The 15,646-nt window shown below is 35.6% G+C and overlaps 1 protein-coding gene across 2 annotated transcripts in view; it reads left to right on the forward strand.

The window, feature by feature from the left end:
• VWA8 (von Willebrand factor A domain containing 8) overlaps window positions 1–15,646 on the forward strand; it is a 192,349-nt gene that overhangs the window by 54,433 nt on the left and 122,270 nt on the right. For both annotated transcript variants that reach the window (XM_033051539.2, XM_042778991.1), the window contains exons 13-16: window positions 3,761–3,921; window positions 5,062–5,175; window positions 13,148–13,316; window positions 13,633–13,710. In XM_033051539.2, coding sequence (XP_032907430.1) covers window positions 3,761–3,921; window positions 5,062–5,175; window positions 13,148–13,316; window positions 13,633–13,710 — 522 coding nt within the window. The remainder of the gene's footprint in view (window positions 1–3,760; window positions 3,922–5,061; window positions 5,176–13,147; window positions 13,317–13,632; window positions 13,711–15,646) is intronic.

The raw sequence follows: 15,646 nt of genomic DNA on the forward strand, positions 1-15,646 counted from the left end.
CATGACTGAGTGTGAGCAGATTTGGGTTCCAGGGCTATCTGTCCTCATCAGTGTTATGTCATGTTCACAGTAATATACCTGGATTCCAGCAGTGTCTGCTGTCTTTTGTATAGTGGTCTATTAAAATAGGTGTATCGTTTCTGAGCCAGAACTGTGTCGCCAACTACTCTGCATACGTCGCTCTGTACTTGTCACTGTAAAAATAATTTTAAATCATCCCAGAAAAATAACTTCTGCGACTTGAAACCTGCTGAACTGCAAGCACACTCTAACCCTTGTATTGTTGCACACAATACAATATTTGGTATTCACCAGCAAAATTAGATAATTATTTGCTTAGAAACATGACCACTGTTTCTCAACTTTCTACGTTTAGGTAGTATGGCTTCAATTATTGTGAGCAGAAGGCTTCATTTTTGGAGTCACATGAGCAGAGCTGACAATGGAATTGTTTATTTAGTAAACATCTTTCTTTAAAAGCGATCTGTAATTCCTATAAAAATCTAGGGAAGGATTTGAGATATTTCCCACTGAAGTGAACCTTTCCTTTGGTTTCACCAGCTGATCAAGCTGAGAGGGCAAAGGGGTTTTGTAGAAAGGCTCTTGGTCATCTCAAAATGGTACCAATAAAGCAAATAAATGACTGAGAGCTGCTTGTTCACTGTAAATTCCTGTGTAGCCAAGCCGAGGTAAGATCCCCTTATGTATCTGTACGTATAAATGTTTCCTAATGGATAATGTGTTGCATAAACTCAGAAGTCTTTACATAAAGCAGTGTATAAAAATAGTATTGAATGTAGCTGAGCTATAAATAGAATTTCAGAATGCATTTGTTTTTCTTAAAATATATAACCTATCAGGGGCTTTGCATAGCAAAGAAATAAGATAATTTAATGTTGAAACAGATGTTAAATTCCTACACTAATTCAGCAGTGAAGACTATGAAAATTTAGCACTTTTTTCTTTGGTTCAAAAAACCTTCTTCTGGGTTTTTTTCAGAGACATCATACTGTCCTGAATCCATTTTTAAACTTAAGGAGGCTTTTCTTTGTTCTATGGTTCTTATTTACTTTCTGATATTTTTTACTGGTGCAAAAACGAGTAGAGGGACATTTACCTTTGGTCTGTAGCAATAGCACTGTTTCTCCTCAGGCTGACTGAAGTAATTAATTCTTGGATATTTTTTATATATATAAGTGTATATAGTCTTTATTTTTAATATTTGCTTCATCGTTCTTTGCAACTGAAGTTGATTTAAGGACTTCAATAGTGTGAAAAGATGTAGATCTTTATATTGGTTTCACAGAAAAAACAACTCTAAAAACTTTTATATTGTGAAGTGAGAATCAAATTTACCTAAAGCAAACCTTTTGGAACATAGATCATCCCTTATACTAACAGTTGACTGAGAGAGCAGTTCCTGTCTCATTTGTGATATCTGACGTCATTATATGGATTTCTCATTATATGAAGTTCTATGTAGGCAAATTGCTAAGAAAGGAAACTCATTCTGATTAGAAAAGTTTTGTTTTTAAGTTCTCTTAATGCAGTTAAGCGACAGAAAATGAGAAGTAGTAGCCAGCTAGTGCTTTGTGGACTGTAGCTAAGGAACTTTTAGTCAAAATTGCTTAAAATAAAGTATTTTCTCCCCCCAGGATTTCAGAGGGGAAAAAAGTAACAGTTGAAGTGATGTTATAACAGTTTTTCCAGCAACTTGCTCCTTTTCTTCCCTAGCAAAAACAGTTTTGTAAGCACATCACTAGTGTTTGTGTACTGTGATGTTTTTGTTTCTAGGACTTTTTTTTGCCTGACCTCATACTTTTTCTTCACCAAATCCTTCCAGCTTTTTGTTTGAGAAGTACTAACAAATGATGAGTCCAAATTGGCATGAAAAGCAGGAAACATAGATTCTTAATGCATAGTTGCCAAGAATATGATTAGTACTACAATCCATGAAAAATGGCTAGATTGGAGGCTTGTGTTGGTAACTGCTGGAGGGAGTGCAACAGAAGTTATCCTACTTGGTTTTTCTCCTAAACATACTTGTTTTTTCCCATATACAAACTGCTCTAGAAAATAAACAATGAAATGTAAAACATAAGTTAAAATGACTATTAAAAATTAAAATAAGCTTTTTGTTTCACAAGGCGATATATTGTTGCCATTGCTTTGTCCAAAATAAGAGGAATAATAAATTCTTATACTTTAGTTACCTCCCCTCCAAAGGGAGACCTTTTTAGCATTAGAGTATTATAAGATTAGTTTTAGTATCATATATTAAGTAATTTGAATAAAATTTATTAAAAATTGGGTTAACATAAATAAAGAAAAGCAATAAATTCCTGGACAGATACTTAGCCATAAAATAAGTTCCTTACAAAAGCTGCACAGATGTTAGTAATGGTATTCCTTTTTAATCATCCCTTTACTAAATCTCAATCAACCATTTAAAAAAACACAATGTTATATTAATGTTATAGTTCAGAAAATATTTTGCACAAAATATTCTTCTGAGTTTATCTGCAGAAAATTAATGCGTAGTTCTCATTGTTGGAAGTAGAGATGAACATACTGTATAGCATATCAGGCTCACAGTCAATTCATACTGTATGTTGTTTCATTTTTCTAGAGGTGAATTACCTAAAGGTGTGCTAGTTAAATATTCATTACAGCATTTACTAGCTGCTGAATGCACAATTTTTAAGCAAGTCCTAAACCCACATTTTTCTCTTTCTTTATAAAAATGTTTCATGTCTAATTCATTAATAAAATAGGATAGAGTGACCACAGCAGTTAAACAATAGAAATACAACAATAAAAATACAATATGGCTTTGTGGATTTGAATGTGACACTTTAAATTAGATAAATGTGGAAGCACTGAAGGAACCAGACTTTGTCCTGTTATTTTAGGGCTTTTAAGGAAATGTAGAAAAAGGAAATGATTCAGGCCATATGACGTAATGTATTCTATTTTTATTCTTTAAAGTTCAAAGGGTTTATAGTTGAGAAAAAGACATATGCAAAAGCTACAATTACAATAGAAAATATGTTTTTATCTGATTTTGAGTTGTGTTTGCACCATCGCCTGAGGAAGGAATGTAGGCTTCCAGGTCACAAAATTACTATTACGTCTTTGTTTCTCTAGTGCTTGCCTGTTGTAATGGAACATCTAAAATATGTGTGCTGTAGGATATGCTAGATTTTGTCTTTGGTTTTATTTCTTGAGCATTATTTTGTGATAGGCTATGTACTTTTGATAAATTCTGTTTTACGAGCTTCTTTCTTAGCCTGTTCATTATTCTCTGATGCTTCCCCTGCATTTTTCTGCTGAGAGGTGGAATGTCATGCTGGTTTGTGTTCAAGATTTATAATAAAATCTTTGCTCTTTCAGGTGGCTACTGTATGAAAGAAATTATTCTTGTTTGCTCCGGGTGTAAATTGCTGCCCCCTTCTGTACACAGGGCTGTGTACAAGTTTTCATATGCTTGTGTTTTGTTAAAGGGGCAGGGGGGAGAAAGGCTTTTGTTCTTGTTTCAAAGAGGTGATATTGGCAAGTCTAGAACTTCCAAAGACTATTTAGCATTTTGTGAGTAGATTTGTGTGTGTGTTTTCTAATACTCTTTAGAAAAGTAATCGAAGATTTCCTGCTAATCTTCTTACATTCTTGGGAAGAACAGAATGCAGTTTTTTAAGGAGACAGCTCATAAATTAAGAGAATAGATCATAAATATATTCTTCTGATGAACTGGTACTTGCAGGATATGACAGCTAGAGATTTGCTACAGCAAAGGTACACTCTTCCGAATGGGGACACTGCTTGGAGACCATCGCCGCTTGTCACTGCAGCTCTGGAAGGAAAGCTTGTTCTTCTTGATGGCATTCATCGAATTAACCCTGGCACTCTAGCTGTGCTCCAAAGGTCGGGATGTGAGCTTGGATAAGTTGGGTGCACGTGATGTGTGTGTTGAGTGCATGCATATTGAGACCTTAAGTTCCTGCTGGTGGATATGGCTTTGGAATGTCAGGAATATTGTAAAGATCAAGCTGAGCACTGGTTTCATAGAATATGTGGTGCTCATTTTTTTGCTTAAGACCAGAAGCAATCCTTTAATTTTTTGTAAGCCTAAAATAATACAGGAAATTTCAGTCTGTTGTAAATACAGAGTGTAAGTCTGAATTTTGGAATGAGCTAGGTTTTATTCTAGAATAATGAATTTTAAAAATTAGTAATATTTGTGCAACTGTTTTAAAATGCAAGATGTCAGAAAATGTTTGAAACAATTTGAGTGCATTCTGCTTCTAAGCAAGCATGTTGTAAGTTACACAGCATACTTTATATTGTTTGCAAAGATCTTTCTAAACATTATTCATAATTCAGTAAAAAATAAATTAAACTGTGCAGAACACAAATACTATGTTAATATTATTTATACTGTCAGGTCAAATTTTTATACCATTTCATTTGCATGCGTCATATACTGTCTTTTTTAAATCAAAGGACATCATGAGCTTTAAAAACAGGTTGTAGCAAAAGCATTTTCTTCTCTCATATAATATATATATATCTGCATAAGGACAGAACAGATACCTGTACTTGCCTGTGTTTTTGCCTTTTCATCTGTTTAGTGTTTCTTTCTGATTTTTAGTTCTGACATGTACATGCATTATAGCTAATCAACTTCTGTATGTATCAACTAGGTCTGTATGTATGTTAATCATTAAAACCAGATGAAAGAGAGCATTTCAAGAAATGAAAGTATATTACTTGCTACAAGCATCACAAAAAAGCAGTTTCATGCCATTTATGCACACCCACTGGTAAAAGAGATTATTTTATTTTCCGTATTCTCACCTTATGAATTTAAACTAAGTTGACTGTCTATGCTCTAAAACATATATGTTATTTTACTTCCATACCTGGATGCATCTTGAGTTGGTATCAGTTTTTCTTTTTACTGAGGTGTATGTTAACTGAGATAACTTTTAAAAACACCCTTAGTTGTTATATGCATTGTAAAAATCAACCAAAGACAAGATAGAGCTTATTCTTTATTTTCAGATTAATACATGACAGAGAACTGACACTCTATGATGGCACCCGATTGTTAAGGGAAGATAGATACCAAAACTTAAAAGAAGAATTGCAGCTTTCTGATGAGAAACTACAGGAAAGGTAAGGTATCAACTATGACTATAGAATGCAAACAAAATTTCAATTTTAAAATTTTTTGTCTAATAAAAAGACTGCTAAATGCTTTTCTGTTAAACTGATTCCTTCCAATTGCTAAGAGAAGAATCTTTTAAATATCAGGTTCTTCCTGAGCTCTATTTCTTTTTGTGGTATGGCAAAATTATATCCTGTTTAGAGTGCTTGAACTAAAAGGAAAACAGTCGATATCCTTTAAGAGAAGGAGTTGGAAATTGAAGAAAAATTCTAAGTAGGTACAAAAATAGCTATATAACTATATAGTACTTAATTTTGGAACATTTTATAAAAAGTCTTGGAAAAATAAAGCTATATTGAGCTTAAAAACTACTTTTGCCTCATGAGCTAGAAAGCTCGTATTTAATTTACAACTAATATGTGGCAGGAAATCCTAAGGATGGGTTGGGACCCATTATGCTTATTCTTTTTGTTCCTTTCCTTCCACTTGTCTGCTAGAAACATTCCACAGATAGAAATGTTTTCTAGTCCTGTGAGACCATACTTGATTACATGATCAAACACTGCTGACCGATTTTAATTAAAGGGAGAGGGATATTGTTAGTTGTGTGTCAGAGCAAATGCAGTCTAATATTCAGTAATATATAAGGAGCTAAACATACAGTGATCCTGAAATGGATCTAAACCTACAGTGATCCAGAAATGGATCTATCCTCTGAAAAGACAGTTGTAATTTTATATCAGACCTCCATGCTCATATTCATGCTGCAGGGTGTGCGTGTGTCCCAACTTTGAAGAGGCCTGATGGGTTTATAGCAGGAGTACATTCATGATGTGCCACATTTTCTCTCAATTGTCTTGCTGAATCTGATTTTTTTGTTTGACCTCCATAGTCCACCCTTTAGAAAAGCTCCTTTTCTTTTACTTCCTAGTTTCCTTGTTTCCGTATTTCTGGTTCCTTTTTTGATCAGAATACAGTGGGTTTTAAAAAAAAAAGGCAAGAACTGCCCCTACAAAACCAACAAAAAAACCCTCAAACTTCATTCTAAGCCTACTTGTTGCAAATTCTATCCAGTCTGCAGAGGCCATACACCTAACTAGATGGTAATTTCCTGCATTTCTTTTATTTGAGTGAAGAACTATATATGAGGGAAGTGTTCTGTTTATCAGGATTTTAAGCACAGACTTTGAAAAGAGCTGCAGAAAAGCTCCACAGGCCCATCTGAGATGGCAACCATACTTTGCATAAGACTTTGTACTACAAAATATATCTGTTGTGCCAGTCTCCTCCCTGCTCTGTGTTCATGGTCTTGTCCAAGGTGCTTTCAGGCAGAATGGCAGTGGCTGTACTCTTTTGCCTAGTACCCTTTAGTTCATTGCCACTATACTCCAAAAACCTGGACAGTTCATCACACATTCATCTTCAGAGCTGCCACTGTTAGTGGATCAAATCTCTCTCACAAGAATAGAGATTTACTTCTGAATCCCGTGCGTCCTTTTTTCTTCTAACAATTGCTGTTTTGGCAGTGGGCTCTCTTTAATCTTCGTTATCTGTTAGGCCATGGGCACTGTCCAAGCTGTCTTCTTTAATGATGTATTGTAGACCCTTCTGCTTCTGTGTTGCCTCTGTATCTACCTTCCTTCTTTTCAGCCTCACTGAGTAACCTTTTGGTTCACCTGTTCAGTAGTAATTGTGCATTGTTCTGGCTACTTTGGAAGCTCCAAAAGTTGGGGAGGTTTTTGCTTTCCTTGAAAGGCTGTTTCTCTTTCCTTCAGATTCAATGTACTGCTTCTATCTAACCAACTCAATATTTTGTAATATAATGTTTCTGAGTTGCTAAACTCTTAATTATAGGTTTGACTGATGTTAAGTTTTTACTCTCTAATCCGTAAGTGAAGGGTGTCTGTTGTACTAGACAAGAATGCATTTCTGATTAGTACTTAGTCTTAGAAACAAATAGACATTCAAATAGACATTCAACAAATATAGACATTCTTATATCTGGAAACTCAGTGTGACCATTTAGCACCATCTTGGATGCAGATGAAAATTTTTGCTCCTGAATTATGTGAAGTCCATTTTTTGAGAATCCTCCCGTCCTAGGTGAAGTGTTCAATTTGCCTTTGTTTTCTGTAAGGATTTCTATTTAAAAGCTAGGTTAAAGTAATGCAAACATGTAACTGCTTCTTTGGTTTTGGCTTTGGGCTTCTTTGGCATCACTGGACGACTCCTCTATAGAAAGGGTACTGTTCTCATCAGCCCTTGATGACTGAAGGTATTCCAGGACCTCATCCTGGTTTTGGTGCCTTCCGTATTCTGAAAACATCACTACCTTTTAACTGACTCCAGGATGCAATGTCAATATTTGCTGTTTGATTCCAGGACTGTATTCGTCCTTGCTACTCATCCTTTCCAGCAGTAGTTACCAGTCACTGCAAATTTCAGTACCTTCCAGTGTTGCAGAATCCAGCAGAATTAATCCGTCAAATGATACCTGAGGTACCAACAGCTGATTTAATCACAGATTTTAATCACAACAGTGCTCACCGTCCCTTCTTTGCCTGCAATATATTATCTTTGGAGAAGCTACACAGAGTATGTTGTAATATGAATTTATTAGCAGATTGGTTGGGCAAATTCAAGCCTAAATCGCAACTGGGAGATGCTTTCCATATTGATGAGAGAAATCTCTCTTGCTGCATGGCAATAACTGCGACTAGTGGCCTTAGCTGGATTTCTGATAATAAAAGACAGCTTACTTATCCTGATTTGCTGGATTTGACTAAAGTAATTTCAGTGAGACTGCTTTTTGCCAGACCTGTGGAATATATGGTGTCATTCTCAGTTTTGTTGGGACTGAATCTGCAATGTTTGAGTGACACATCGTTTACCTAATTTTCCAATAAGGGAATATTAATATGTTCCTGCAGTTTTAGTGCCTTTAACCTTTAGCGTTTCAGTAGTCAGAATACTCATATGTGTAGAAGAGGATCAAGAGGCTTGCTTGAGATTTTTTACTAAAGGAATGGTATTTCAGATCACACTGTGATCCAGAGAAATCACATGCCTCTGTGTACAAATGCAAACAGTATTACATATACAGAGAATGTGAATGTGCTTAAACCACGATGGTGTTATTAGAGCTGCTGGGCAAAGAGAAAAGTATAGTTTGGTTTCAGTTTTTGCAGATTAGAGCACTATTCAAAAGCTATGTTTTTGACCACATTTCAAAGTTTTATTACTTTTGTAAGAGCTAGTAAAGTATATTCTGATTTTAAATTAATTGAATAGAACACATTTGCTCCTCTGAGGAAACAAAGAATTCATGTTTATGAGTTTAAGGGGAAGAAAAAAAGCTGCCATTGAGAAAGTGACAGATGGTCCTTAAAGATATTTTCCATAGAAGGAAGTTATAGCTGCTGATACCTTATTCATTTAATGATTTCATGATTCATTTCCCTGAACAAGTTCAGAGAGTAAGAGAAAGTGTGTCCAAGTAGTATGCATATCCAAGATTTCTACGCAGAATTTCTTCTGTAATCATCCACTAGTTCATGGAGACTGATACTGTAAAGGTAGCACACAGCCTTTGCAAATTAAGCAGCAAAGTGTTTGTTTCAGGATGCAGTATTTAACCTGTTTGTCTGATTATACCTCCTCAACACACACAAATTCTAAGTGTGGTGAGCAGCTGTTATAGAAAAATCTGGGAGTAGGTACATAATAGGATAGTTCAAAAACTAAAAGAAGTGTCTCATAATGCATGGGTAGTTTTAATGCCTTGCAGACAGTGGACTATTTTCCATGTAGTTACAGTAATTTCACGATTATAAGCCGCACCATTTTGACTAAAATTTTGGTCCAAACCCAAAGTGCGGCTTATAATCAGGTGCGGCTTATATACGGACAAAGAACGAAAAGTTGCTGTTTTAGTTTGGAGGACAGGTGTCTGCTGAGAAAGGCAGGAGTTTCTCTTTGAAATGGAGAATGCAAACCCCCTCTCTCCAAATTATTATAATTTTGAAATCAAGGGGCTTTCAGGCAAAAACATGGGAATTAGGAATAACAGTTCTTTTCTAGGGAAATTAAAATAGAAATACAGTACTACAAAGAAACAAACTCCAAACCCTGACAAAGTCAGAGTACAACCTGACACCGTCAGGCAGGGTGTTGGTAGCAGTCCCATTAAATGGTGATTGCAGTCCCCTTGCAGTGACAGATGTGGCTCAGTTGGAGCAGTGTTCCTGCAGAAGGTGCAGTTTCCCTCTGGAGGTCCAGTGGTGATGTGCAGAAATCCGGTTTTCCACTGGAGTCCAGTGGAGAAAGGGGCTCCCTTAGTGTCCCAAAGCCTCTGTTTTTATCTTGGTAAGAAATGTTGGGCTCTTCCCCCTGGCTGGAGCAACTCCCAATGGGATGCAGTAATTTTATCAGTCACACAGTGGGACTCAATGGGCCATTAGCAGACAATGACTGGCTGGAGGAAGGATGGGTTGTGAAAAGATAAAGAACAATGCTCAACCTGGTTTCAATGGATGGCCCATTAGCAGATTATCTGCCATTGAGATAAGGATCACTGTCCCCACCCTCAACAGATGGTGATAGAACAGATACCTTTTATCACACTCTGTATTGTAACATGCGGCTTATAATCAGGTGCGGCTTATATATGGACAAAAACCAAAAAGTTGCTGAAACCCAGAAGTGCGGCTTATAATCAGTGCGGCTTATAATCGTGAAATTACTGTAGGTTGAAAGGGAATACACGATAGATAAGACAAATATGAAGTGTGGCAGGGAGTGAATTTAACAAGTATTATAATTTTAAATTGCTTACATTTTTTAGCTTTTACTTCATTTGTTGTTTAGGGGTTTGTTTTTTTTCCAGTTTAGTGAAATTTAAGATAAAGTCATCTGTTAATGTTAGTCTGTGTTGAAATTTAAAAGAAACAGCAAGAAAATTTTGGTCCTGTTTTGCTCCTGTTACAATAATTCCCAACTTAGAAAATTTGAAGGAAAATGAGATTTATTAAATCATGTTACAGGAAGAGATAACCAAAAATAGTTTGGTCTTACAAAAAGTGGCATTAGAAATGCCGTTCTGCATTTTATTTTATTTTATTCTATTTTTTTAATGAGAAACTTCAATTGCTCAAAATCATGGTCAATAAGAAGAAATTTTTTTCCTAAAATCACCCTGATCAATGTGTGTGATTTTCATTGTAAGAGCAATGGTGGTAAAACTTGGCTGAAATTAAACAGTGATGTCAAAAGAAGGACACTCATTTTATTAGGAGAGTGCCTTCCTGCCTGTAGTGTCAGTAAATGTTTAAAAGAGAGAAGAATAGAGACTTGTTGTATGAATCAGTTGACATCAAATCTTCCCACTGTGTTTGAGACTCATTAATTTAAAAGATACCACGTTTTTTACAAGACATGCTTACTTCATCTTCATCTGTAAACCCCACAAGATTTCTTGTCGTCAAAGATTTCTTTTCTGTGAAGTATAGCTCCATGTAGGAACTCCTCCATATTGTGTTCTTTTTGAGACTTAATCTGGAATGTGATGGAACAACTTTGAAGCTCTTCAGTTGTGCTGATGGAAGATGGCAACTTACAGAGCACTACAAAACTGAGTAGTTTATGGTAGTAGTTTAATAATACACTTAGCCTGACATTTTCAGCATTGCAAACATCACTCCAAACAATAGGCTTTTGAAATAATCAAATAGTTCTATTCATGTTTATAGCCTGGAAACCTACAGCAGTGATGTTGTCCAAGTCTAGAGAGTATGTCAGCGAATTGAACTGATATCACCAAGTTAGCTTGCCCTGACTTTGCATCTCCTCTCCTCACATTCATTCTGTTCCATCCTTGGTTGTCTCCATGAAGTTCTTTGAGGGCTGTAACTACAAGGTGATGCAAAAGAAATGCAATTCCTTTACCAGGAAATGATACAAAAGAAATATGATTCCTTCACCTGAAAAATTGACTCCTTCTTGTGTTCTCTTATGGTATTGCAAAAGGGCCAGAATTTGATGGATGTCTGAAGGAAGGGGTTTTTTTTCTTAGTAATGTTAGGGAATGCAAGTCTGCAAGTATATTTATCCAATGTAGGAAATGTTTTCTTCTATAATAAGATTGGCTAATGTTCCCATACCTTCTTTTATGTTTAGTGACAGTGACATTCCCACTGGTTCCTCTTTCATGTGATGTTTTCAGACATCTATTTCTATTTTTATCAATCAGGGAGTAGCTTCCAGGCTTATGACTTTCAGCTGAGAATAACTTATACCACTGGCTTTGTTTGCTTTGGTACAAGAGACTGCTGTAATTGCCCTTTTGTATCACAGGTTTATTGTTGTGATGTACAGATGAGCCAACTATGCTCAGTAGGTTTGTCAATTTATGTCTTCAGTAATTTGTATGAAAAATGACATGGTAACAGCAATATAAACTACCTAGTCAAATTTCACTTGCTTTTTCCAAATGAACATCCGCTATTTTAAAAAGAGTGCTGTAAAATTAGTTGATGAAAACAGACCCTTCTTGCACAAAATTTGACTGTCTTTTGTATCTGATGTGTTACTCCGTTGTTTCTGCTGCTTCTGGAAAACATCTCAGTTGGTCAGAGCATGGTGCTAATAGCACCAAGGTCGCAGGTCTGATCTCTGTATGCATCATTCACTTAAGAGTTTGACTTGACGATCCTTCTGGGTTGCTTTCAGCTCAGACCATTCACTGATTCTGTGTGATGCTGTGATCTTGCAGGTGATTAATGAGTACCGGAGAGTGCCCAGTCAAGAGAAGGTGAAAATATTACAGAGATAAGGGATACAAAAGATGTGAAGAAGGCAAAGATATCAAAATCCAAGGCAGCAGTCTTTTAGAGCCCTAACATATACATCTAAAAGTTACATGTTTAAGTCTGTGTTGCAAGTTTCTATTATCTTCAGGGGAGTTAAGACTGTTAGTTACCAAATCCTCAAGTGAGAACTGGGGAACACTGACTTAAGCTAGGAGGTCAGTTCCATAAATATTTTAAAAGCAATAATAATAAAAATACCTTTTGCAGCCAGGAACAGTGTGTGTTTTTTCACAGGAAGCTGTGGAGGCAGATAGGATGAAGAAGGGAAGTTCAGAAAAAATTCTGGGCAAAGAGAAATTAAAGCAAATAAAAATCTGTCCTATAATGTCTTTGAAGATACGGATGGGGGGCTGCTGAAAGAATATGAGAGGGGCAGACTACTGTCTATTACCTAGACTTTTGTGCTTGGTTGATTTAAGGAGCCAGGATGGCAATTCTGAAGTTCTTGTAAATCTTAATCTTCCACTGGAGAGATCTGTCTCCTTATGCTGACTCTAAAATGAGCTGGGGTGAAGAGATTTGTTTGGTCTTTGAAGCATAACTTTCAGGAGTTTTATGAAGTTAGACCTATTAATCCATGGACCACAAAGAACATCTGTAAGGGAATGTTTCTAAACTGTTACTAAATTCAGCTTTTCACAGTATCTAGGCAGATCTCTGCAGTGTCATCCTTTCTGTCAGTCTAATTCAGTAAAAGAAATTACTCAATACTGCAGCTGTGGTAGGTCTTCTGTTTTCCCTGCATTGACTATGAGACAGCCTGTTCTAGGTAAAGCGCTTGTAAAAGTCCATGAAATGAGTGAGATATACTCATTTCAGACATACAGCACACTAAACCGTAACTTAGTTGACGATAATTGTCCGTCTTGAGGCATGCAGGTCCTGTTATAGATGAAGAGACTTGGGTACACTTCTGAGCATTAAAAAAAAAGTAAATTAAAAAAATTTCAAGTTACTTTATGCAGCTTGTGTCTTTTTTTAAAAAAGTAAAGTTGCATTGCAAATGATCTGAATATACTATATGTTTCAGTACAATAATTTATCTTGTTTTCACGTATTGTAAAAATTAAATCTGATATTCATTCCTTAAGCATTTTTAAACTCTTTTTTGCAGGTCAATCTTTCCTATCCATCCTTCTTTCAGAATAGTGGTCATGGCAGAACCTCCTGTCATTGGAAGTAGTACCAAACAATGGCTAGGTCCTGAGTTTTTGACACTGTTTCTTTTTCATAATGTTCGATCTTTAAGCAAGAGTGAAGAAATTGAAGTTATTAAACAAATGGTAAGTACATTCAATACTTTAGGTGCATACTGGCTATTGCATACTGAACAGGATTATTTGCTACATGTAAAATATATTTCTATTTCAGTGTAGCATAAAGGAGCTGATTTTTGAAGCTTATCAAAGCAACATACCTGCTTATCTTTTAGAGGCATAATTCTTATTTTAATATTAAATGCTGCTATAATAAAAATTACTCATTTGTCATAAAGCAACTGTGGCAACTCTATGCTAATAGCTTGTGTGGAAAACTTGGATATCTTACTTGGATATCAGAACTTGGATATCAGATTAATACTGTTTTTCTTTCAATCAGATTCCAAATGTACCCAGTGTTGCTGTGGAAAAGTTATTGTCAGTAACACACAAACTTCGGGAGACAAATGATGCCACCGTGAGCTCTTTTTTTTTCTTTTTTCTCTTTGAATTTACTATCTCCTTCTGTGACTGTCTTAATAAAGGCTAGGCGACACATGCTAAGCTATAGTCTTATTTGAAAGGCTGCCTGATTGGAAAACCTGCCCCAGAAAGCTATTGCTGGCAATCACTGTGCTGCATACTATAAACTTCTTTGATTTATGATGTATGTGTTTGGAATCTCCATAAGTTTTAGGAATTTGCACAAATCCCGGAAAATCAAGAACAGAACACATTGTCAGTGAGTTTAGGTATGTGGCTCACAGTGAAACATGCTGAGATGCCTTTTGAATGTGTATGGATACAATCACATGTGTTCAGGTATTTTGTAGTCATCATAAAATGTAGTAATTATAAAATGACAATGGCCAGCAGCAGAGATTCATAAAGTAGAATTCTCCAGAACTTCTGGCCGTATTGCTGCTGTAGGCTATTCTATTAAAGAAGTAATGTCAAGAAAAATAAGTTCTGCTGACAAAGTGACCACAGAATTCTTTAAGAAACCATAGTTAAATCATGATAAAAAATAAAAAGAAATTATTGCTATGGCAGCTAAAACACAACATGCCTTTGATGTAAGTAAAATATAAAACATTTTTAGCGTAATCCAGCAGCACCAACTTAACTAGTACACAAATTTAATCCATTGTCCTTAGTTTTCATGATTTTAACATGGCTAATAGTTTTTATAGTTTTACTATTTAAGAAGCTGAGAGAGACCATTATGTTCTTTTGAGCTTAAAAACGTAAGTAAAAAATTGACTTCTAGGTACATTGCTAGGATAGTTGTTATCATTATTGAGTGAGCGTCCTACATCTAATGTATAAATGTATTGGTTTTGACATACTTGGAGACATACCATGCCTGAATAGAGCATCACAAAAATATTTTCCAAATATGTGGATATCTGTAGAATTGTGTAATATCTAGATGAATTATGTGATACTGAATGAGAAGTGCGTCACAATATAGTTCGAGAGAGGATTCTTATAGATCAGCGTTGACATGAGACATGTTGGGAGCAAGACACCTGTGTAGAGAGATTAAATGTGTGCCTTATGTACATGAGGCTATTTATAGAGTTGTCTAAGTAAATAAGTCTCTGCCAGAGATTATCCTGAAATATTAACCATTGTTAAAAGTGATTTTGTTAACAATAGAATACCTGTAGACTGTTCACTCTGTGGGCGTTGTCTGCGTCATTGTAATTGTTTGCTTGATATACAATAGAATCTGGAGACCACAATCAAGATCCTGTTGAATTAGATGCCTCACAGATACATATTAAAAAATTGTCACTAGTTTTGAGTTTGCAGTTGTTCAATACAAAAAAACCCAAACAAATCAGGTAAGAGAAGAGGAAATTTTGTTGACAATACTTTTAACTACCAGTTGGAAATACTCAGAAGATGTGGTACAACTTTTCTTCAATGGTTCTATCCTCTATGGATAGTAAGGATAGAACATTTGCCCTTCCCCCTTGCCTTTGCTTCAGGCTAAGTAGGTCTTGAAGTAAGGCATGAAATGCCGTCATTTACATCATGGTATCCACAGTGCTGGGTTGTAAACTGCAGTTCTTCAGAAGGTGCTTCACATTCTTGTGTCAGTGAAAGCAGGAGCAGTAGTAGTAATCTTTGCAGTTAGTCCAATCTAAATAATTCTTGCTCATTACTCGGAAGTATGCTAAAAAGTGTTATTCTTTCCTTTCTTATAATTTTTTTTAAATTTAAGTGCCTTTTAGTCAAAACTGCTGTTTCTCGTGGGAAGAAATTGGTGTTAAAATATTTCTCATGCTTAAAAATTAATAAAGGGGAAAAAAGGCTCTGAAGTTCATTAAGTGTTACTTTTCTCTATTTTTGTCATCTGGATTTCAAATATCAAGATTTTTTTTTCCAATTGAAACAGCATCATA

The sequence above is a fragment of the Catharus ustulatus genome, chromosome 2 (genome assembly GCF_009819885.2).
Source record: "Catharus ustulatus isolate bCatUst1 chromosome 2, bCatUst1.pri.v2, whole genome shotgun sequence".
Taxonomy (NCBI): domain Eukaryota; kingdom Metazoa; phylum Chordata; class Aves; order Passeriformes; family Turdidae; genus Catharus; species Catharus ustulatus.